Source organism: Oryzias latipes, chromosome 11 (assembly GCF_053564925.1).
Source record: "Oryzias latipes strain Hd-rR chromosome 11, Olatipes_Hd-rR_3.1".
Taxonomy (NCBI): Eukaryota; Metazoa; Chordata; class Actinopteri; order Beloniformes; family Adrianichthyidae; genus Oryzias; species Oryzias latipes.
Window position 1 is genome coordinate 28,678,476 of NC_136247.1, and position 24,597 is coordinate 28,703,072.

Below are 24,597 nucleotides of genomic sequence, written 5' to 3' on the forward strand. Positions count from 1 at the left end.
TTTCCATGATCAGAACACAGCAGATTCATAAATAGTCTTTGTAAAATGTTCATATTTATTATGTTTTTACTCTGACAAATAAGTGTCATTCTCCGCGTTAAATAGGAGTAGTCGCCTCCAGACCAGGTGGTGGCGGTAATGCGCCACTTTGTTTCCGTGTCAAGCGCGTTATGAACAACACCCAAAAGAAAAAAGTACTGAGCACGGGTGTCTGAATTGCTTTTAAATTCAGAGAACTATATAGAACTATATAGTTCTGCACTATATAAGGTTTTAGTAGTTAGGGATCAGGGCAGGAATTCGGACACAGGTTCATTTCCACTGAAATGCCTTCAGTCGACCAACTTCGTTTCTAACAATAAAGTAAAAAAAAAAACGTTTCTACTGAAATGCCTTCCGTTTCTATTGAAATTTTCACATGTGTATGTGAGAGCATTTTCAGTAGTGTGTGTGAGAGCATTTCACTAGTGTGTGTGAGAGATTTCACATGTGTTTATGAATGCTAATTCTGAATAATGTCCTACACGGCACCTCATAGCTGATAGCAGGAAGAGACACGCGGGACGGCTTCAATAAACACTCCGGTTGTCCGGAGGGGTCCTCTGCCGTGCCGCGGGGCAGAAAGCGACTTTCTGATGACAGAGTTTGCGCTCAGTGTTTTTAAACACGCGACTGCAATGATGTATGTTTCAGAGGATGTCCGATTGGCCAATCTACATGTCAATCAAGTCCCGTACTTCTCAGTGAGGATTTTGATTGGCTGGTGGATTTTTTTTATATCTTTTCTGGCCCGCGATCTACCCTCTTGTCCTTGAAGATCGACCGGTCGATCAGGATCGACGTAATGAGCACCCCTGGTCTAGACAATGGATGAATGAGAACCTTCACCCACATATGCAGACAAAGAATGGTTAAATTTGGTGATGACCACTTTGTAGAACTATTACTGTTGCAGATATGGAGAAACAGATTTTCAAAGCATCAATGCAATTAATGCAAGAATAGAGTCAAACATAAAGATGGTTTAGGTGTTTTTAATGTTTTTCTCACCTTCAGAGTGTTTCTTTAGCTCCTTCACTTCCATCTGCAGATTGTAATTGTTGACCACCATGTCTGGAAAATTGTATTGTTTGGTTAAATAAACCGTACAAAAGTTAAATAAATTCAAGTGAGGATAACATTCAGTAAATTAGAAAATAATAGTCTGAGCTGCTAGTTTGAAGTTTTTAACTAAACTATGATGTTGAGGTGTTAGATTTCATCTTACATGAGGATAGAATGATGGATCCAGCTGACAGGACAGTACACAGCACCAACAGACGCCATTGTTCACATCTGCAGAACCTTTTCTGGACTTTAGGACACGTCTCTGTTTGTGGAGCTATGAGAGAAAAATAAAGAGGGATCTTGTCTTCCAGAGAAGAATCCATTTTTCTTTGATCAAACACTCCTGATCAAAATCTAAAGACCAGTTAAGAAAATGCAAAAAATGTGCAGCTGGACCTTAACAAGGTTCTAGATCGAGCTTCAAAATGCATAAAAGAAAGAGGAGCTACAGAACACATATTTTAAGATGCTGAATTATTAAAAATAACAATTTAAATGAAATTGACTGTTCATTAGCTGATCAAAAGTTTAAGACCACAGCCTTTAAAAGACAGAATTTACATTGAAATATGCATTCCAAGTTATTTTCCAATAAGAAATCTTCCTGTCAGGATCTCTTGAAGGAAAAAAGCTGAATTTCTTTGATCGTGGCAGGACTGTTGATCTTCATAAAACGATCATTTTGAATTCTTCAAAGGATCCTGATGGTTTCTCAGTTCAATTGTTTTTTTAAATAAAGGCTCCAGCTCAAAATGTTCAGCCTCTTGTTCCCATTGCTTCTTTTTCCATTTTTGAAGCTCTTGGGGTGTCAAACTCCAGGCCTCCTGCTGGTTTTCCAGAAATCCTGCCTTATCTGTTCCTGATGACCTGGATCAGGTGGAGGAGCTTTAATGGTAGGTTGGTTGGAAAACATGTTGGATATCACCCCTCCAGGCCTGGATTCTGACCCCCCTGACTCAGAACCTTGTTCAAATCTAGCCATGCTAAATGCTAATTCTTGCTGAACTGGTACTGAGATTTGGATCAGCATGTCTGGATGCAGAAGATTGAGTTCATTCTTACCTTGTTCTGGTGACTGAACCCCGGTGGTGTCCTCCACAGATTCATATGCATCGTTGTAGATTTCCACCTCACAGTCCTCCCAGTCTGATGTGTCTTCTTGCTGCTTTCTGTTGTATCTGACCTTCTTGGAGAAATCTGGTTTGGCATAAATATCTGAGGCCATCTTAAGGCTGATGCAGTAGAAGAGGTGCTGCAGCTGTGTTATCACTCAGAGGTGGGCTGAAGATGTTGCAGAAAGTGAAACATTTTCTCTATTTGAGCTGGAGACAGGATTTCCTGTTTAACCATAAAAATACTTTGAGGAAGTAGCAGCACTGAAGTGTAAAAACAGTGTTTCCATTTAATTGGATGAAAAATTCCTAAATAAGAATAAATGTGTTTTTACAAAAGCAAAGTATTAAAAATCTCTTCCTATGTTAACAGGAAATGTTACTTTTTCTAAAAGAAACTAAACATACTTGGTAAATGGCGTATTCTTATATAAGGCTTTTCTACCTACAAGGACAAAGTGCTTTACAGTCACACACACATTCACACACTGGTGGCCGCTCTGCTGCCAAACACAGGCGCCTGCCTACCACCAGAGGCAAGGTGGGGTTCAGTGTCTTCCCCAAGGACACTTTGACACATGGGCGTGCAAGGTGGGAATTGAACCTGCAACCTTACGATCATGGGTTGACCGCCCTACCTCTCCACCACGGCCGCCCGAACTTTAGTTCTTCATATTTCACAGTTAGCTGCACTGTGGTGTAGCGGTCAGCACTCTTGCCTCACAGCACGAACACTGTTGATACGTAGCTCACTTATCAAATCCTTTTTCCCACATTCAGACACACAAACACATGGATTGTAGTCTCTCAATGTCTGAAACAGTCAGACTCAAGTGCAGCTGTTTATTCTGTTAAAGCTTCTTTATGCTTCATTTACTTTAAGGATGCTAGCATGAACTACAAAGGAGAGCAGAGATTTTAGTTGTTGCAGATGATTTATATCATGTTGGAGCGACTTCAAGTAAACAGTACTATAAGTTCACTAAATGACTAAATCAACCTCTAAAATGGACAAATCTACACAATCAGCACAGAATCAAATACTTATTTCCTCCACTGTTGGTAAAAAAACATTTCAGCTAAACTGCATGTTGATAGATTGGAAAAATCCACCAAAATATAACCTTGAACAAAAATTATATGATTATATTTGTTACTAGAAGTAATTATGATATAGTTAACGACTGCGATCTATTACTTTAGGGAAGTTGTGTTCAGTTTTTTCCATCTCTTCAGTCTGACTCTAACAGGAAATGGTTTCTAATGAAATGTGCTGTTAACAGTTTGGTCATTTCTAGATCCATTCCTTCTGTTTCTGAGAAAGACGGCTGCAAATAGCAGCAGCAGCTCAGTTCATCTGCAGCTTTCTGCCAACAAGTTTGCTGCTTCAATTCCATTCTGTGACCTGCTTGTGGTGACACTTGCATGCCTCATAGGTCTTTGCTGGACATATGGAGCATATTTGCGTTGGGGGCCACACCAACGTGTTTAGAAAAACACACACCAATCTTTCAAGGTAATAAATGCAACAAAAAATCAGAAAAATCAAGAAGAAGCTGTTTAGTTTGACAGCATTCACAGTGACGATAGATTCAATCAATCCACTGAGCAGTCATTAATGTGTGAAGCTTTGGTTTCAGTGGTTTGAAGTGACACATGTCTCTATAGCAACATCCTTTGAACTGAATGACGTCATTTAGCTTTAGATGCTTAAGAACCTTTCAAATTTAGCAACCTGCTTGTGGTGACACTTGCATGCCTCATAGGTCTTTGCTGGACATATGGAGGGAAGATCTACATTTCTCATGGAGAACATGCAGAACAAAGACTGTTGCATGCTCTGGAACCTTCAGTGCTGCCTGGTCTTTGAGTTGGAAAACCTTCAAGTTGCAGCATTTAAAGCAAGGGGGGTCATAATCCAGGCCTGGGGGGCCGGTGTCCAACATGTTTCCAACCAACCTGCTGTTGAAGCTCCTTATTGGCTAAACACACCTGATCCAGGTCATCAGCAGCAGATGAGGCAGGATTTCTGGAAAACCAGCAGGAGGCCGGCCCCCCAGGCCTGGAGTTTGACCCCCCTGCTGTACACCCCCCCTACACATTCATATTCCATCCAGGCTGTTTGGGTCCACTGGACCAGAGGTTCAAACAGTCTGGACAGTGAATGTCCTGTGTGTCTTCACTCTGTCTTCCTCCTTTCTGAGGAGGAGGAAGACTAGACCAAACGTTTTAATACGTTTAGTTTAGGACATTTCATTTATTTATTTTAAGTCAAAGTAAACTTTATTGTCAATCTCTGCAATGTTTTAACATACATACAAATTGAAATTCCGTTTCTCTTTGAACTCCAGTCTAAACAGGGAATCAACTTCAAATTACAGAATAAAACAAACAGGGTGATTATAAAGTCACTGAAAATAAAGTGACTGTAGTTTACTTCTCTTTATTTTCTCCATGAGTTTCCTGTTCTCACTAAAAGACTAGAAACAGAAAAAGTGTTGCATCTGTCAGAGGTGCTAACTCTTTCAGGACAGAGAAAACATCAGCAAATGTTGCACCCTTGAAGACAGACAGGACTTAGTCTTCTTTTTGGCAACTTTATTCACCCGGACTTTGTATGTTTTATATTTAGTGCTTTCTTCTGAGGCAGCCAGAGCAAGAGAAGAAAAACGTGATGGCATCCACATCAAAGCGCATCTCAATTCTGCACATGCGCACATTGCAAACATGGAGACACTGCTGTCTTTTCAAAATAAAAGAGTATAGGAAATAACTAAAATAAGAAATGTTTTTCACATCTTTCATGCCTTAATTAAAGTAAATGAACATAGAATTTTCTGGCTGCAACACAAAGTTAGTGAGAACAGAGACTGAGACCTTTCTGAACCTCAGTAAACCAGTTTCCAGCTTTCCATTCTACACAACTTCTCTGATATGACTACCAGGTTCAAGAAAAAACAGTTCAGGCTTGAAATGTAAATGATGTGTCAATTTGAAATGAAGTTGAGGAGAAGAGACCTGCCGACGTATTTAAACATCCATTTACTGGATATATATGTCTATCCAGTCTCATGGAAAGATAATGTAAGACTTTATTCATTCCACGATGAGGAAGTTATTTTCTCTGCAGCAGCAAAAAAAAACATCTAAACAGCAGAAGTGACCTTCAGGTTTAACAGAACAACATTATAAAAGAACAGAAGAACATCTGCAACCTGCAGGACTAAGTAAATTAATTAACCTAAATAAATAAATACACACACTAAACAACAATTGAAAGAACAAAAACCACTGAAACAACAACTGCAACAATAAATGAAAAAACACCATGTAGGTCCATAGAGTCCCTGACCAAAGTCTTGTTGCTTATCCATTTGTAGAAACAAAAGCGTATAACCTCACTTTTATTGAATCCATTGGTTTTAGAATTGTCTCATATGAAAGCTAAAACGCTCCCAAATCATGTTCAATATACTAAAATAAAATTGCTTCACTGAAGAAATATTGATCATTTAATGAACACAAAGGTCACATCTTGGCAAGACAAAAGTTTTGTCACCTTGCATATGATGCACCCAATCCTAGATTACAGCCTCACCTGTGATCAATTACTGATCAATCAATTAGTGGGTGTGTCTAAAAAGAACCCCAGCACACTAGGCCTTCACATCAACTGCAACTTGACCTCTGACATCATGCCTAAGAGTCACCCTGAGACCAAAGCGTTGATTAGCAAGAGGCTGAAGACCAGATCCACTGCTGAGGTGGCTGACACCTTCAATGTGTCTCAGCGTCAAGTACAAAGAATAAGAAAAAGATTTGAAGAGACTGGAGATGTTTTTGACAAGCCCAGGTCCGGCAGACCCCCCAAGACAACTGCTCGAGAGGACCTTTTGGTGGTTGGAAAATCCAAGGCCAGCCCCTTTTCCACTGCAGCAGAGCTCCACCAGGCCTGGTCACCTCAAGTCCCCGTGTCAACCAGAACAGTTTTTAGAATTCTGTCTCAAAATGGCCTCCATGGTCGAATCAGTGCCCAGAAACCAGCACCAAACAAAAGGCAATTGAAAAAATGTGTGGCATTTGCCAAGGCCCACAGCCTGCTAAAAGGATGGACGCTGGAAAAGTGGCAGAAGGTGGATTTCTCAGATGAGTCTTCAGTTGAATTACATCACAGCCGCCGCAAATATTGCAGGAGACCAACTGGAGCCCGCATGGACCCAAGATTCACCCAGAAAACAGTTAAGTTTGGAAAAATCTGAAAAATCCTGGTCTGGGGTTCCATCCAGTATGGGGGTGTGCCAAACATTTGCAGGGTGGAAGGCAATATCAATAGCCTAAAATATTGAGAAGTATTAGCTACCTCTTCCATTCCCAACCATAAAAGGGGTCAAATTCTGCAGCAGGATGGTGCTCCATCACATACTTCTATCTCTACATCAAAGTTCCTCAAGGCCAAGATCAAGGTGCTCCAGGACTGGCCAGCCCAGTCAGCAGACATGAACATCATTGAGCGTGTCTGGGGTAGAATGAAAGAGGAAGCATGGAAGACCAAACCAAAGAATCTTGATGAACTCTGGGAGGCATGGAAGACTGCTTTCTTTGCTATTCCTGATGACTAAATCCATATTGTCTGAATCAATGTCAAACCGCGTGGATGCTGTCTTTCAAGCTCATGGAAGTCATACAAGATATTAAATATGGGTCTCACAGTCTGTGGTCCAGGTGAACATCCAGGTGTTGTTGGACCAGTCCAGTCTGTGGTTCAGGTGAACATCCAGGTGTTGTTGGTCCAGTCCAGTCTGTGGTTCAGGTGAAGATCCAGGTGTTTAAATGTTTCCACAGTCTCAATGTCTGACTCCTGGATGTTCACCGGTCAGGGTGGTGGTGAGGACCTCCTGAAGTCCAGGGCTTTGTCTTGCTGGTGTTAAGCAGCAGGTGATTAACTTCAAACCAGCCCACAAAGTCAGTGATGAGCCCCCCCCCCCCCCCCCCCCCCCCCCCCCCCCCAGAAACACAGCCCACAATGGCACTGTCCTCTGAGAACTTCTGCAGGTGGGAGTTGTATTTAAATGTGTACAGGGTGAACAGGAGAGGGGGGAGCACAGTCCCTTGAGGTGCCCCCGTGCTGCAGACCCCCACATCAGACGCACAGTCACGCAGCCTCACAAACTGTGGTCTGTCTGTGAGGGAGTGGGTGATCCAAGCAGCCAGATGTTGGTCCACAGCTGCAACCTCCAGCTTCCTCCTCAGCAGTGATGGTTGGATGGTGTTGAAAGAACTGGAGAATTAAAAAAAACATGACTGTTGGAGTCAGAGGAAAGACAGAGTGGACTGTTTGGTGCTGAACAGCTGCAGCTGGGAGGAGACACCTGAACTGGAAAGGTGTGAAGGGGGGGCCGTGTGGGTGGAAACTGGGGGCTGGGCAGAATCAAATCTGTTAAAGAACAAGTTCAATTCAATTCAATTTTATTTGTACAGCCCAAATTCACAACAATAGTCGTCTTGATGGGCTTTGTATCTGTACTGTAATTGAAAAAGTTAAACATAAAATCAAATGGATTATGAATACATAGAATTCAATAGGAAAATACTAAATTGAACTAATAAACTGACTAAGCTGATGTCTGCAGCAACACCTCCATCACCATCACCATGAACACAGGGGCCCCCCCAAGGATGTGTGCTGAGCCCCCTTCTCTTCACTCTGCTGACTCACAACTGCACCCCAACATCAACCTCCAACCTCTTACTCAAGTTTGAGGATGACAACAGTGGTGGGTCTCATCAACAACAACGATGAGACCCCCTCCAGGAGTGAGGTGAGGCTGCTCTGTGGTGCAAAGACAACAATCTCCACCTGAATGTGGAGAAGACAAAGGAGATGGTTGTGGACTTCCGGAGAACTCCCACCCAGCATCATCCACTGATCATCAATGGTGCTGCTGTGGAAAGGGGGAGCTGCACCAAGTTCCTGGGGGGGCACATCTCCGACGACGAGTCTTGGAACCACAATACTGCATCACTGGCCAAGAAAGCCCAACAACGCCTGTACTTCCTCCATAAACTGAAGAGGGCCAGAGCTCCTCCCCCCATCATGCAGACCTTCTACAGGGGGGGGCCATGGAGAGCATCCTGACCAGCTGCATCACCATGTGGTACGAAGCCTGGACCGCGTCCTGCCGGAAGACTCTGCAGGACATTGGAGAAACAGCTGAGAAGATCGTTGGTGTCCCTCTTACTGGCCTCTGGGACATTTATCGCTCCCGCCTCACCCGCAAAGCCATCAGGATTGCAGGGGACCCCCCCACACCCAACCAGAGACACTTCAACCTGCTGCCATCAGGGAGGAGACTGCAAAGTCTGCAGGCCAGAACCAGCAGACTCAAAGACAGTTTCTTCCATCAGGCGATGACACTCAACTCCCTTCCTGATCCCCCCCCCCCCCCCCCCCCTGGCCCCTCCACTCCATCCTACAAGCTCTCATTGAAAACTTCACACCATTTCAGAATATCATCATCACCAAAGACTGCCATCACTGACTCTTCCACTTCCTGTTCTCAGCACTGACGTCACTTTAAACTGTCACTCTAACCATGCCACTGTTCTTTAGCACTGTTTAGACTACTGTTATTCCTCCTACTATTACTGTCTTTTTATCTATTTTTAAGTCGTTTATTTATTATTTTATATGCTGCTTGCACTGTGGGGTGAGAGGAAAGCAATTTCATCTGTGCTGTATGTCTTATGGATGCAGCATACTTGACAATAAAGCTGACTTTGACTTTGAAGGAGGGATCCTCCCCCAGGACGGACAGGCGATTTACCAGAACTCTTAGAGAAGAATTAACTTATCTAAATCTACAACTACATATATAAAATCCAGCAGACGAGCTTCATCCAGATGGAGTTGGGGGACAGTCGGGGGCGCGAGACGATCCGGAGACAGGAACCACATCCAGGTGTAGGAGCAGGAGCAGAGACGAGGTACTCGGCCGAGTTCAGTTCATGTGTCCATTAGCTTGTAGAAGTTCCAGAGATTTGTATGACAGTTTACATACTGGTAGAAGTTGGACAAGGTGCCAGAGTGCCAGAGTGGTGAGGCACCAGGGCCAGACGGCCCCCCATGGATGGAACTCCATCCAGTTCCAGTGAGTGAACTGGATGTTTTGGTCACACAATTGGAAGGAATGTTCCATTGTGTTCTAGATTCTGTGTGTTAGATAAATATCCTCAACACTGTTGGAACGCAGAAACAATCATTGCTCATCGACTTTTACAAGCTAGAGGAATTATTGGACAGTTGTGGAAGAGTGTGGACACACCCTGGACGGCAATGTGGACGAAAGAATTGATGACATGTCTCACTTTGGAGAGATTGACATTTATTGTTAAAAAAAAAGAACAAACCTTCAAATTCTTGTGGAATCCTCATATATGTTTTTTCCAAAACCTCCCAATCCTCAACAATGACTTAAATGTTTGTGTAAGGACATCACACTGCTGATTTATGTGATGTTGTTTTAATTTATTTTGTTTTGAATCCTCGTGTGTATTTATGTATAGTTTTATATTACTTTTAATGCCAGATTTGAAATAGTTTCTGTAAACACGGTCATTGAGCTGACAGAGACAGAAAGGAAAGAAAAACTTCATTAAATCTGCTTCTGTGTTTCCAGCCGGATGCTCAACAAACATGTAGGACATATTTATCACCACCAGAGGGCGCCATCAATCAATCAAGACAATTCAGTGGAAGTTAGACTTTCCTTCCGGTTGTAGTTCAGTGTTTGGATTCAGATCAGGATCAGTTTAAACTGAATTGATTCTGCACTTTTTTTATTGAACATTTTCAGAATACAACACAAAAATACAATATTTATAAAAATGCAACATAAGAATAAAACAGCTCTGAATACAAAAAGTTGTTTTGACCTTTTGAAAATCAATTAAGAACAAAATTATAACTAATATAATTTTTTAAACCAACTGGTGTTCCATAATTACGACGGAGTTTTAGGGCCACCAAAAGAAAGTAAAATTAAGAGATTGTTTCTCGTATATTTATGAAAAAAAATCTCGTACATTTATGAGATTAAAGTGGAAGTGAGCAGCATTCAGGGCAGCAGGTGAACGCCGTGCAGCAGCAGAACAGACCGACTAAACTTAGTTGAACAGGTTGAGCTGAATGTTTATTGATAACGTTCCAGATGTCTGGAAGCTCATTTGTTTGATTTACAATTTATTAATGTTTCATTTATTGATGGGTGGTTTCCAGGATCTCTGCAGCCCAATGAGGCCATCAGTGTCCCTGCAGATGTTCACTTCAATCCTTTCTTCCTCCACCAAAGACAAGATTTCTGCGTTTGTGTGATGCTTCTGTCTGAGGAGGAGGATCACTTTTTGCCTTTTTCAAAGTTCTAATGCTAATATAACAGACTATTTTCATTCATCTTTATTGTTTTATGTTGAAACGGGACGTTTTATCTGGAGGAGGGGGCGTATACTGTTTACACATTGGTATTCTGCACATGACAGGTTGATGACGTAATGAGACAAATGAACCTCAGGTTATGTGAATGAAAAGGAGAATAAAGGCTGCAGCGATCCTCTGCACCCAAATGTGTCTCTGATCTCCTTATTTTACAGATGAAACTCCGCTTTACTGACACTGAACCCCAGAAAGACGCCAAAAGGTTCAGAATCTTTGTTTTTTAAACCTTTCCTATAAATCTTCACTAAAGGCTCCACATATTTCATCTTCTAACTAGGCTCCGATAAACGGAAAACTTTGGTGTTTCCTCCTTGTTAATCTATGACTTTTTTATCATAAATTTATGAGATAAAACTCGTAATTTAAAAAAAAATTTAAAGACTTGTAAACTGGCCCTAAAACTCCGTCGTATAAATTTATGTCATTAATCCAAAAGATTTACAGATGTTCATCGTTTTTTAAGCCTTTGTATTTGTAGAAGCAGAAATTATTTTATATTATTGCTGCCGTTCAATTTTCAGTAAGAAGAATTCATGTTTTTTATTAGCAAAATACTTATGTAATTTATCCATGAATAACAACATATTTATAATAAAGAAAGCATCACGATCTTTCTGTTCAAAACTATGAAAACCAAATATTATGTTTTCATAATAAAGTTTAAAACAATAATCAAAAATAGAGTCTGTGATGAATTTCTTAACGTTTTTCCATAATTTGTAAGTGAATTCACAGACCAGAATAAATGAGAGCATGTTTGAAAAAGTCCAACTGCTGTTGAAGTCAACTTTAAATGTAGATCAGTGATGCTTTGCTGGATCAAATCTGAGTCTTAGTTGGAATCAGATTTCTTTGACTTTGTTTGTTTGGAAGAAAGTTTGTGGTAAAGACCAGACTTTTCTCCATTCAATGTTAGATGTTAAATGAGGCCAATAAAGAGCAGCTGATGGAACAGAAAGCAGATGATCTTGGAACAAAGCTCTGATTTTTGACTTCAACTGTTTAGCAGAAGTGAAGCAGAAACTCCCCAGAGGAGATTTGAAGCCATCAGGAGGATGAAGAGTCAAAGGAGGAGCTCTGCAGAAAGCCCTGAATCACATGCAAAGCCCAGACGCTACGGCATCAAACCCTACTGTCATTCCACTGAGCATCTGTTCTTTGAATGCCTTCTGGGACGATGTGCATCAGTGGCTCTTCCCCAAGATTCCATGTTTAGCAGACTTTTCTATCAAGGACATCATTTTTGGGGTTTTATTTTAGAAAACAAAAACACAGAAATTATTTTAAATGTCATAATTATCCTGGGTAAATTCTATAGACACACATTCCTGAAAATCAATTATTTTTATTTTTCATCTGTAAACTTCATGGAGAATAAACTTACTGTGAAAGTCTGTAAATGACAACTTTTTGATGAGTTACTGATCATCATAATGCCCATGGATCCCCCTTCTTTTATTTTATTTTAATCTTATTTTATTTAAGTTTATGTTATTGTTTACTCTTTTACTTAATATTATTATTGTTATTTACATTTTTCTATGCCTGTTCTAATTGTAATTCGACAAACACCTTCTAGAACTGCCACAAAGATTGTAAACCTCAAGTTTATCTCTTCAGTAAAAATAAATAAACAAAATAAATTCTGCACTTTATTTTTTTATAATCTTTATTTAAAACATACAGACTCATAATAAAAAAAACAGTAAACTTTAAAATACATTGACAGAGAAATGAGCAACAAAATGTGTCAGGGGAAAAATAAAGAAAAAAAAAACACAAAAAAACTTTTTTTTTTCTTTAAACAAGAGCACTAAAAGCTGTAAGTCTATTCTATACAATTAAAAAACACCAAGGTGTCAAAAGTTCTTACAGGTTTGAGGTTAGGAGAAGATTTTATTATTTTAGTATATATTGGTTTAACTCAGTCATAAAATGTTGATATAAGGCATATTTTTGAAGAGAATTTACACTTATTAATATGAAATTTGCCTGGTTTTATTAAAAGATTAATTAAGTAGTATTCCCTGATTAGTGAATTTTTAACATTATAAAAACCAAATAATATTTCTTTCTAAATTTTAGGTGAAGGCTTTCCAAAACAGAAAGATTTTTTCATTATTTATTCATGGCATCATTTTGTATTGTTACTTTTTTTATTTTATGTCATTAATTTTTTTCCTTCACTTTTGTGTTCTGGTTACTAATTCATGGTAACTGAGGACGATCTGTTTTTCTGTTTTGTCATTCGTTTGCAAATAAAGTTTTGGGAAAAAAAGTTCCCCGTCCAATCCGCAGCCCCCATGTGACTGTCACGTGACGCCTCCAGCAGCTGAAATCACGTGACTTGCCCTTGTTTGTTGTACTTCCTGATCAACGCGAATCAAAAACAAAACGGCAAAATTTTTTGGACCAGATCGATTCTGAAGACGAGAACAGGATTTTTGGGGAGTCCAGCCCCCCCAGTCTGAGGCCTAAAGGCTTTTGTTCTATCGGAGAAGTGAGCGGGAGACTCATTTTAGCGGGAAATCAGCGTCAGTGACTCAGTCAGTCCGGTTTAGTTTGGTGTTTCCGTTAAAGTCAGCAGTAGATCTTTAGCGGACAAAAATGTCCAAATACACGAGCTTCCCGGAGCCGGCGGAAGACCAGAACCCGTTCCAGGTGGGGAGACCTGTTCTGAGTTCTGTGTTAGGGGGGTTCCGGTCCATCTACAGACCCGATGAGCTGAGTGGTGGTTTTGTCTTTTTCTGTGTGATCAGGATCCTGCAGTGACTCAGCACAGCAGCGCTGACCCGGGATATGCCACCCTGGACCTCTACAACCCCTTTGACAGCACAGCAGCGGTGAGCCGGCATCCTTTATGGACTACAAACCCCAGAGGGAGCAGCAGCAGGATGAGGCTGAGGATGCCCATCTTCATCCTGGGTCTGAGGGAAGCTGCTGCAGGGACAGTGGATCCCATTCACGCCATTTAAATGATGAAAACCAGGAATCAATCCGTAGTTTAGCCCTTCAAAAGTCACGTGATCAAACCTGCTTTGTCACGTGGACACGAGCGTTGGGCTGGAAAATGTCAATCATTGTGGGGAAACTGGTCAAATCCTGTAGAATAAATGAGGAACATGCAGGAAAAACAGAATGCTGAGATTTAAAATGACCATCATGAACCATTTGAGCCATTTATGTGACTTAAATCTGTGTTTTTTTCTTGACATCTGACAGCCCCCCCCTCCCTATGAAGCTGCCCCTCCCACTGTTCCACCTGCCCCTGTAAAGACCCCCACCGAGCCGAAAAACTACGGATCCTATAACTCTCAGGTATATAAAGCTAAAGCAAACACACCGATAGCTGAACTGTGTGGTGACGGCTTGGAGAAATGTTTTTGGCGTTTCTGCTTCAGCCTGCGGTCAACGCCGCCACCTCTGACCTCCTGAGGAAGCAGGAGGAGTTGGAGAGGAAGGCCCAGGAGCTGGAGAGGAGAGAGCGGGAGCTGCAGTCGCACAGCCTCGGACCTGGAGCCAGTAAGAGAGCGAAGCACGAGCCAAAAGAACCGTTCAGGCTGAACCTGAGGGGCGGGGCTTCATAAAAGAAAAACAGGCTTTAGCTGTGTACCTGTAGTACCTTAAACAGATGATAACTCCTTCTGGTGGTTTCCATCTATCGCCTCTTAACTCCTCAAGCATCGCTGCAAACCTACTTAGGAAATATTTCTGGTTTTAAAGTTTGTCGTCGATTTTGAACGGCGTTACCGTGGCGAGCTTGTAGAAGTGGCGTTCTCTCTTGTTGCTCGCACATTTTTAAACAGAATATTGTGAAAATGTACTACAAGAATCGTTGGTTCGAGCTGAACAAAACTATATGAACATCTGATATTAGGAATGTGGGCGTGGTTAGCGAAAAACCTTTGTTGCCAAGGAAATCAGAAAATGTACTTAAGCCGATTCTTCTAAAAATGGCATCAACCTGTCCGTCACACCCAGGCGACCAAAATATTAAATGGTTGCTACGGAGATAAAACCAACAGGAAAGACGGCATTTTGGAAAAAGGTGTTTGTCTTTTTTTTTTCTCATGAATTCTGGCGTTTTGTTTCAAGCTCGGCAGAATAACTGGCCCCCGCTGCCGTCCTTCTGCCCCGTGGGACCCTGCTTCTACCAGGACATCGACGTGGAGATCGCCCAGCGCTTCCAGCGGACCGTCAGCACCATGTACTACTTCTGGATGGGTGAGTCTCACCAAGAGATGTGTGTACGTCCGTCCTTCCAAATCAGACTTTTCTGCCTGTATTTGACACTTTTGTCAGTCTGAGCTCTGAAATCCACATTTCTGATCCTCAGTGGAAGAAAATGTTGACCTGTTCAGACTTTTCCTCTTGTCTTTGTTTTCTCCTCTCATCCTCTTCCCGTTTGGTCCTCCCTCCATCAACGTCCAGTCTGCGCCGGCGCGCTCCTCTTCAACCTGATCTCCTCCTTCGCCAACTTCTGCAGCGACCCGTCAGGAGGAGGCGTTGGCTTGGGCCTCTCCATCCTCTGGGCCCTCCTCTTCACCCCGTGCTCCTTCGTGTGTTGGTATCGGCCGGTGTACAAAGCCTTCAGGTTGGTCCTGAATCCTCATTCTTGCCTCTAAATTAGATTTGTTTCTGTTTTTTAATCCTTATTGTTCTCTTGCAGGACTGACAGTTCCTTCAACTTTTTCATCTTCTTCTTCATTTTCTTTGCTCAAGTGTGCGTCTTTGTGATCATGACCATCGGTATCCCTGGATGGGGATTCAGGTACGACTAGAAATACTAAACCCCCACTGTGGGTCTGCTGGCTCCTATTCTACAAGATCTACACGGTTTTATGTTGAAATAATAACTAAGAAAATCTAATATTTGCACAACTAGGTGGAAACTAGGGGGTTCATTTTTGCTCAAAGGCACAGGAAGAAAGAAGAAAACATCTGCAAAAATGTGAACAACCACCACCTCCATTAAAAAAAAAAAAAAAAAAGACATCACAGAGGGAGAAACCATCACAAAAACGAGCAGGGCTCGTTTTTGTGATGGTTTCTCCCGCTGTGATGTCATCTTTTTTATGGGGCTCAAAAAATATAGGTATATATTTCAAAATACACTAACAAAATTAGAACACATGTGGAAGGAAGGTTTAAAATTATTATGGGATGGCAGCAGGACCTACGGCTTGGCGGCTATTTTGTGGCAAAGTGTAAAATTCGGTGATTTTTCTAAATTTTCTACAATGGGGAGAGGAAAACTTTTGCTCAAAAAATCTTCATAAATTTCCAGGTTAAGTCTACGACCACAACCGAAGTTTGTTGACCTTTGACCTATAGGGAACAGGCTGCCATCTTTAATTAAAAACAGTTTGAAACAAATCCCTGTCGCACCTTCAACAAATGTGAACTCCTTCTGGTGGTTTCCATCTATCGCCTCTTAACTCCTCGAGCATCGCTGCAAACCTACTTAGGAAAAATTTCTGGTTTTAAAGTTTGTCGATTTTGAGCGGCGTTACCGTGGCGAGATTGTAACAGTGGCGTTCTCTCTTGTTGCTCGCTCATTTTTTAACTGAATATCGGGAAAACACATTACATGAATCGTTAGTTCAGCTGAACAAAACTATATGAACATCTGATAAGAGCGGATTAGGAATGTGGGCGTGGTTAACGAAAAACATCAGTTGCCAAAGAAATCTAAAAATATCTACTTTAGCCGATTCTTCTAAAAATGACATCGACCTGTCCGTCACACCCAGGCGACCAAAATATTAAATGGTTGCTATGGAGATAAAACCAACAGGAAAGACGCCATTTTGGAAAAAGGTGTTTGTATTTTTTTCTCAAGCATTTGTCCCGACAGAGTCGGAGAGTGGGGGGCATGTAGTCAGTGAGGGTGGGTCGAAGTGGGGCGGCGGGCGCGGGTAGCGGTTGGATCCTTAAAACGCCGCTCACAACTTAAATTCTAATTTAGATTTGAATGGAAATGTATTATTATGATTTTCCATGTTATCATCCTTTGAATGTTTGTGTTTCCCCTCAGTGGTTGGATTGTGAGTCTGGCTGCTCTAAGGACAAGCACAGGCGTGGGCGTGATCATGGTCATGAACGCCATCGTCTTCACTGGACAGGCGGCGATGGGTGTCGTCATGCTGAAGAAGGCGAGTCCATCTGTTTCTGTCACCTCAATATTTGTCAAAGATACTATTAGATTTACAAAGATACGGACATTTTTAGAAGAAAACGTTTACATAAGTGGTTGAATTCCATAAAGTATTCAACCCATTGTTTTCCTGTTTCCTTTTTCTTTATTATAGTATCTTTTGCCATTTTTGCTGCTTAACTCCTGCAATTTTTCAGCTATTTTATTAATGGGTTTCTTATGTTGGCGTTCTGTCAGCTAGAGACGCCATTAAAACGTTAAAATGCTCACGACGCTTTGGGCTAAAACAGATTTTAGTCTTGTGATTATAATTTAGAGATTTCTTTTACAAATTGACTTTGATTACTCTTCAACAATCTGCCCCAGTCTGGCGTCACGTCACACGCTGTGCCGGTCGACGGAGGAAAAAACATTCAACTTTTTCAAACAAAGCTCCCTCACGTCTAGAAAGTCAAATCAATCCCCAATAATATGTATATATAAATGTAGGCGTGTTTGTTGGCTTTTCAAAATGTATTTTGTGTTCAGATGTTAGTTTGACTTTTCTTTTAAATCCTCCCGGATGCCAGAGAGTCGCTGCAGCACTAAATGATCAGAAACAGTCATATGATGTGTTTCCTGTTCCGTGTTGGTGGCGTCATGGCATGACACACGTGATCTGTGGGGCACAACTTTGCTGCTTTCTGGCATTTTTCACAAACACATTTGTTGTTATTCTGCTGTTTTCACTTTAATTATAGGAAACTTTGATCATTTATTTATTTTCCAATTCTTACCCTGTAAGTTTCATTTTCATTCAGCAGCTCCTTCTAGTTAATCCAGACTTTTGTGGAGAGACTTCTGTCCATTGATCAGCTGGTCCACGCTGGCTTCAATCAAACATTCAGTAGACGGCACGGCGCTCTCAGGAAGAACCACCTGGTGTAGCGTTTCCCTCCGTTCGGTCTTTGTGATGCAGGGGGGGCGGCTGCATGTATCCAGTGTCGGTGACGCCGTGTGTTCTTCCCCCGCTGCAGATCCACAGCCTGTACAGGCAAACCGATGCCAGCTTCCAGAAGGCGCAGGCGGAGTTCGCCTCCGGGGTCATGTCCAATCAGGCTGTGCGGCAGGCGGCCGTCTCCGCCGCCCAGGGGGCCTTCACCGCGCCCCGGTAGACGGGAGCGCCGGGGCGGCAGAGCGAGGCTCCGGCGCCCTCTATCCGCTTTGTGAAGTCTACAAGTCGGGGCTCTGGTGTCAGATGGGGGTCTGGTCCCTGGAAGGGTTCAGGACTTGTGTCTGTCAGTGCCAAACAAGTGAAGGAAACCTTCACATAAATGTAAAAACCAAGAAGATGTTTGAATTTTGATGTTTAGAGTCTGTGAATGCATGAACCGAACTGCGTGCCAAGTGGAGAAAGTTAAGACGCTGATCACTTTTCAGCCGGACGCCGCCGGATGTTCCTCTGATCCTCTGAGGAGAGCTTTGGCTGCAGCCGACGCTCTGCCAGAGCGCTTTCGTGTCCGCTAACAACCTGTTCCTGTAGAAAACCAAGCCTGTGATGTTTCTGATATGAATCCTCTGACGTGTTTCCTTCACTGTTCTGTGGGTGCAGCTTCAGATTATTGTTGTTGATCACATCCTGATTTTAATAAATCAACATTGTCTTGCTTTCTCATTGATGAGGTTGCTTCATTTCTATTTATGGTCTTTTTCTTTTAGCTGCAAAGGCTTAAGAAGGTTTAGAAAGGCAGAACGTCATTTAAACCACATGATTCTCTGGCAGCCAAAACATTTTTTAAACATTTATAAAATAGAAAAAAACAACAACTTTGCACTGATTATTATCTTTAGTTTTTAAACTCGTTCATACACTAAATTACCTTTTATAGAGACTTGTGCATAAATGTAGTTTTTTATCCTTTTTTAGGCTGATAGAACAGACGACTGTAATGCAAACTGTAGATAATTATTTTTATTTATTTCCTTTTCTTGTTACAACCTGCAAATTATAACAATAAAGGACATGAAGTCAATTATTTCCATAAATGTTTAAACCAAAATGTTCACATATGTGAAGCTTTAAGGCACGTATCAGATAAGTGCTTCTGCTTTTAGTATGCAAACACAGATGTTGTTTTTAACATCATTTCTTCTTATCTTGGAGGGTAAAACAGCTTAAATCAAAGTGTGAATAAATGCATTTAGTCAAATCTTTAACTCAGTTTTGTTCTGTTTAATGTACAGCAAACTAAACCTGTTGACGCGTGTAAAAGGAATTCCTGAAGTTGTTCGTCTCTGAGGCTCAGACGACACATTTGCTGTCTCATTCAACCCCCCCACCTGAAAACCCCTGACCTGACAAATGACACTTCAACCCCCCCCTTTGTCTGCTGGGTTCTGTTTGACACTTCCACTCGTGGGGTTCTCCCTAAGGAGCGCTTTTCCAGGGTGTGGCATCAATCTTCATCTGAGTCACATGACAGGAAGTAAGCGGGTCACGGCCTCCCTTTCTCTGAGCAGCAGGTCGCTGTTTGGAGACGAGGGGGGGGGGGGGGGGTGATCAGGCTGGAAGGATGATGGGGACCTGAGCGAAGGTCACACCGTTGTTTCTGATGTGCAGATATTTGATCAATAGACTGAGAAATAAAAACATAGATCATGACTTTGGTATGAAAATAACCTTCGCTGCAGGAATGAAGGTGATAAACTCCCAGTGTCCTCAGAACTGGAAACATTAGCATGTTAGCCTTTTGGACAAAGAAAAACAAAACTATTTTTTATGTCAGGCTCTGCTTATGCCCTAAAATACATTTGTCTGAGACCACTTTATTTGCATTTTTGCCTCTAAATGGTTTTGTCTGTTTGTTTTAATGTTTTTTCTCACTCATCTCTAAAAATCTTCCACTGGTGGAGTAAAAAGCTCAGCAGGGATTCATTCAGGGAGATTCCATCACTACATTCTTGATTAGAAATTGGGAGAATAATAATAATAATAATAATAATACATTTTAGTTGTTACGCACCTTTCTAGGAACCCAAGGTCGCCGTACATAACAGTGAAAGTTAATTTCAATAAAATGTACAGTAGAATATGCATTTGAAAGAATGTCAAGTTATGGGGGGAAATGTGCGATTTTTTTGTTTCTTGGTGAATAGTGAGAGAGAGCCGATGTTTGGGAGGTCAGGAGCTGGTAAATTCCAGAGCCGGGGGGGCAGAGTAGCTGAATGCTCCCCATAGTGACGAGGCGATTCATGGGGACTAGGAGGAGGATCTGAGGGTACGGGTGGGTGTGGCGACACGAACAAGAACCGACAGGTAAGAGGGGGCAGTGGAGCTGCTGCAGGACAGGTGTGATGTGTGGGATGGATGCTGAGTTTTCCCATTCATCTGATCTTTGTTATGTCTAATTATCCTAAGTTTGATGCGTCATTGTGAATGTATAACTGATGATTGTAAGTTTTTTTGTGCATTATTCTCATTTGAGTGCATGAAATAAACAATTTCAAATCAAAATCAAGTGTTTGAAATTGTGCAGAATTGTGGACGATTTATATGGGGGGGGGGGGGGGGGTCAGAAGACTTTTGAAGGGTGGGAAATGAGAACAGCAGAGTGGAAAGATCAAAAATGTGTATTTCAGTCAGTTTTATTATTGCTATTAGTAATACTAAAACAGCAGTTATTTTATCTGAGGTGCTATTTCTAAGGCTTGAAGAAGCTTTTATTGTTGATTTCTTAATCTTTGTTAATAATAGTTAAAATATTAACTAAAAAAATGGGGTAGTTGTGTGTCTGATCCTAGATAAAATTAAGAGATAAAGCCCCATAACTTTGACATAGGACTGATCTAGACCAGACTTTGAAGGGTCAGGCTGACCCTAACCCTCCCACTAGCGTACGGCCCCTTAAACCCCAACCTAACATGAACGGCGCAGTAAAAATGGCTGCAATATCAGTTCTGATCCAGATTCCAGCTTAAACCAGGAAAACAAAGACGTTCATGGATCGATTTGTCTGGAGGTGGATGATCAGAATGGGGCGGAGCAGGGAGACTTTGGCTCCGCCCAGCATATTTTCTACATCACAAATACAATCCTTTTCAAATTGCATATTGTGAATTTCTGAAGTCTGTTTCAAGTTCACAATGGTTTGAATAAAGAAATACTCTGCTCAGTTTTTTAGCTTAATTTAATTAATACATGTGTCCTCCATCCACAGAAAAATGCCACAAGAACAAGTTTAGACCACCTGAAAACCCCATTTTCATCAGTGGGTCCTTAAACCAGGGTTTTGTTAATCTGATTTCTGAATTGCATGTAAACGCATCACATCGGATTATCCAGGTATTGGATTAAACCCAATAGTCCGATCTGTGGTCATATAAACAGGTCCATTGTCATCCTAAACACGTTGGTTAATGTTTGCACTGTTTTTGCATTTATGGCTGCAGAGTTAGCGGGCAGGTGATGAGTTCACGGCCCTTCTGAAAACTAGGTCGCTTCAAATGTCAAAGCCCAAAGAGAATAAAGACGGAAACATAAACAGGTATAGTTCCCCTTCGGGAAAAACTGTACCTACAAACATAATAGAGCTCTTTCTGGAATGATTTAAACCCCCAACAAAGGAGACGGTGTGGCTCCATCAGAATAAAGCGGTTCGTTTATGGTAGCTCAGCTCGGCCCAGCGTTGGGTTGTGACCGACACTGCAGCAGAGCCGCGAACACACCCGAACCGCCAAGACTTCTCCCAGCTGCCGCCGAAAATAGCCCGAATAATAAGGCGCGCGCGTTTTTTTTTCAGCGGCCAGGGACCGCAGGAGCCGCGAACAGCCGACATTTCCACTGCTCCCCTCTCCTCCTCCTCCTCCTGCTCCTCCTCCTCCCGCCCTCCGCCTCCCTCCCCTGCCTGAGAATGCTGGACTGACACAGTAGCGATACGAGCGGAGCAGAGACATGGAGGCCCGGTTACCGAGGGAGGCCCGTCCGGACACTTCCGAGCCCAGCGGACGCCGCGGCGGTTTGGATCTCTGAGCTCTTCGGGAAACAGCCCCCGGACCCTGTTTGCTGTAAGGGTTTAAGGATTTCGGAGCCCGGCAGGAGGGAGAAATGCAGGGAGATCCATTTCGGGTCTCTGTTGATTCAACGCCGCCGCCATTTTGTTGACAGTCAGTGTTTTTTTTTTTTTTTTTTAATAACCTCCACGGCGCCGCTGGTATTTTCTCCCACCGCTGGAACATATTTTATTTGTTTTATTCCCGGGCTATTGATCTGGGAGTTTGCCTTTGAACCGGAGCTGGGAGATATATGGGTATGTTTGGGGGGGTTAGCCAACTTGCATGTGCATCGTTAGCCGCCGTAGCTCCGCCTGAGATGTAGTAACATGAGTTCCTACGAGAGAATGTGACTGAGACCCCGAACATCAGTGATCCTGATTCGGGTTCTGTGGGTTCGGATCACACAACCCGTCCAAAAGCAAACGGCGGCGTTTCTCCGCCTGACGTGCGGTGTTCGTTAGGACGGAGGCGGGCGAACGAAGTGATCATATTCAAAGGGCTACTCTGAGTGATGTGATGGCTAGTTAGCTTATTACTAACCCATTAATACGCGGCGCGTGCCGCTGCGAGGGCTGGAAAAGAAAAAGCAAACTTTTGTTTTTATCTTGGAGCGGACGGGCTGCCTGAAGATGACAGGCGCCCATCGGTGCTTCTGAAATTGATCCCACTTTGTGGAGGATGCTGCGTTCGCGCTCCATCGGAACTTTGTGTTTTTATTGGAGGTCAGACCTCAGATTTGGCCGCACGCGGGATGGATTTAGGATGAAAGCTGTGGCGTGACACCCTGTAGCTAAAGCTAAGAGAACTTGTTTTTATTTTTTAATATTATTATTGTTTCTTTTTCTGCACGTGGATTTGTAAAGAAAAAAGAAGGGGAAAAAAAGCCTAATTTCCACGATTGGATGCTGACAGTTTTGTTATGGACTTCCAGCTTGTGGAGATAACATGTGGCCACCTCGCTGACACCCATGAAGGCTGGATAATGTGAGCTCCGTTTGTGGACATTTTAAAAAGGTGAGTAACCACCAGGCGTCTCTGGGCTTCTAAGTTCCTTTTGGTCTATTTGGGTTATTTTGTGTTATTTATTACAATGTTTAACTCTTGAAAATAAGGAGGATTCTGTTCAATAGGGCTGTGTGTTTGCTGTAGAGGAAGCTGGACACAGAGGTGCTCTCTTACCTGTCCAGTGTTTGGATCAGGTGTTGCTTTCCTCAGTGAACTTCCCCTCTCTGCTCTCCGGTGTGTTTGCATGCTGCGATTCTGACACCTGCTCATCACAGATGTGTGTTCCTCCAAAAGCCCTTAAAGTTTTACTTCTGTCTCAGAATCGTACCAAAGATGCTTTTTGGTTGGTTTCTGTGAGACACGACTCTCCGCCGCAAATGGGGCCAGACGCCACCCCTCATGTGAATGATGTTGGGTGGGTGGGTTCTTTCACTGTTGCTGTGGCCAAAGGGAAATCAGCAGTTATGAACAACGTGTGCAAAAGTGAGGAGGGAATGGAAGGAGGGGAGGGTGTGAGTAAGGGGAGGACAGAAATGGGAGGGGGCATGAGAAGTTGTTTACTATGTTCTTCCATGCTCCTCTGTTTCTTTTTTTTAAATTGGAATATTTCTTATGGACTCTCCGGCTCTGGGGTTATTTTTTCTCTTCTAACTGCTTACGTAAGTTTCCACGTGAATTCTTGGTTTATCCCACGAAGGTCAAAGAAATCAGCAGAGAAGCCTAAAACGTGTGTAACTGGATAGTGTATTGATTAACAATATGACTGGAAGTGAAACAGCAGTTGTGTAGTTCCTACTAAAAATAAACCAAAAGAGGGAAAGTGGACGATGTGTTACAGGGAAAACTATGGAGAAATGTTTATATATTTACAGAATTCAATAAAAAAAAACATCAAACGTAATCAACTTTGAATTAAAAAAAAGATACTAGATTGTAAGACACACACTAGGTCTGCACAATATATTGCAAATTTATCATTGTGCAATACACATATTGCAAAAATTGCGATAAATGATAATGTGATAAAACAATCTGATGGCAGTTTGAAGTATTTAATGAATCAAATAAATTCCTTTATGAATTTGACCAATCGGATGGAACCCCTTGCATCAATGACCAATCAGACGGAGCCCTTTTTTGTTAGAAGTTCTGTTAGATGCTCACTGCCCTGTAGACTAGTTTCATTTGGAGTAGAATTTAAGTTATGTTGACTCTTATTTAAAATAAACTGTTGCAGTTAGATGGAAATTATGTCTTTGGTTGTTTGGCTATTTGTTCATGTATCGCAAGTTATATTATCATCGCAATCTTGATCAGTAATATCGCAATTCGCTAGTTTTCCTCATATCCTGCAGCCCTAACATGCACTAAATGAATATTTGGGTGTATTCAGACTGGACACATTTGATTTGCTTAAAGTGAACCAGAGTTTTAAGGTGGTCCTCAAGGTGGAGCTTCGGTTTATTTCTGAGATTCTTTAGTCTGAATTCAATCCGTTCCCGGAGTGGAACAAATGGACCAAAACGGCTGCCGTAGTCGACGTAAACAGAGTAGGAATGTAGCATCAAATGAGCTGCTGACAAATGTAAAGCAAAGATTGTCGTGTTATCAAATAAACAAACAAAAAAGAGTCCTACTGTTTATTTGTTGGAACGTTTATTTCAACACCACTGAAAACGCTTCTTACATGTGTT

The 24,597-nt window shown here is 42.1% G+C and overlaps 3 protein-coding genes across 11 annotated transcripts in view; 2 read left to right on the plus strand and 1 right to left on the minus strand.

The window, feature by feature from the left end:
* The window catches only part of LOC105354996 (CD209 antigen-like protein A), a 45,071-nt gene extending 42,657 nt beyond the window's left edge, over positions 1-2,414 (minus strand). For 5 of the 6 annotated variants that reach the window (XM_023959703.2, XM_023959705.2, XM_023959702.2 and 2 more), the window contains exons 1-3: positions 2,170-2,413; positions 1,268-1,381; positions 1,051-1,113 (exon numbers count right to left, since the gene is read on the minus strand). In XM_023959703.2, coding sequence (XP_023815471.1) covers positions 1,051-1,113; positions 1,268-1,381; positions 2,170-2,332 — 340 coding nt within the window. In that variant the 5' untranslated portion in view covers positions 2,333-2,413. Of the gene's footprint in view, positions 1-1,050; positions 1,114-1,267; positions 1,382-2,169 lie in introns of all 6 variants that reach the window. The other variant, XM_023959706.2, reaches the window with a different exon arrangement.
* A 10,607-nt stretch (positions 2,415-13,021) lies between these two features.
* Positions 13,022-18,525, plus strand: scamp3 (secretory carrier membrane protein 3). Its single transcript, XM_004073705.5, has 9 exons — positions 13,022-13,371; positions 13,470-13,553; positions 13,933-14,028; positions 14,112-14,232; positions 14,806-14,934; positions 15,142-15,304; positions 15,380-15,481; positions 16,748-16,865; positions 17,884-18,525. Exons 1-9 carry the CDS (start codon positions 13,318-13,320, stop codon positions 18,019-18,021), a joined length of 1,005 nt encoding a protein of 334 aa, XP_004073753.1. The 5' UTR covers positions 13,022-13,317; the 3' UTR covers positions 18,022-18,525.
* A 3,141-nt stretch (positions 18,526-21,666) lies between these two features.
* Positions 21,667-24,597, plus strand: part of ash1l (ash1 (absent, small, or homeotic)-like (Drosophila)) — a 32,330-nt gene continuing 29,399 nt past the window's right edge. For 2 of the 4 annotated variants that reach the window (XM_020706876.3, XM_011480634.4), the window contains exons 1-2: positions 21,732-21,910; positions 22,830-22,912. The gene's annotated coding sequence lies outside the window, so the exon portion shown is untranslated. Of the gene's footprint in view, positions 22,153-22,829; positions 22,913-24,597 lie in introns of all 4 variants that reach the window. The other 2 variants (XM_020706877.3, XM_020706878.3) reach the window with 2 other exon arrangements.

What these genes read in the sequence shown, in the direction of transcription:
- scamp3 (XM_004073705.5), top strand. Translation starts at nt 13,318, where the DNA reads ATGTCCAAATACACGAGCTTCCCGGAGCCGGCGGAAGACCAGAACCCG. An exon ending in AAGACCAGAACCCGTTCCAG is followed by an intron (nt 13,372 to 13,469) that starts GTGGGGAGACCT and finishes CTGTGTGATCAG; the next exon opens with GATCCTGCAGTGACTCAGCA. An exon ending in ATCCCTGGATGGGGATTCAG is followed by an intron (nt 15,482 to 16,747) that starts GTACGACTAGAA and finishes GTTTCCCCTCAG; the next exon opens with TGGTTGGATTGTGAGTCTGG.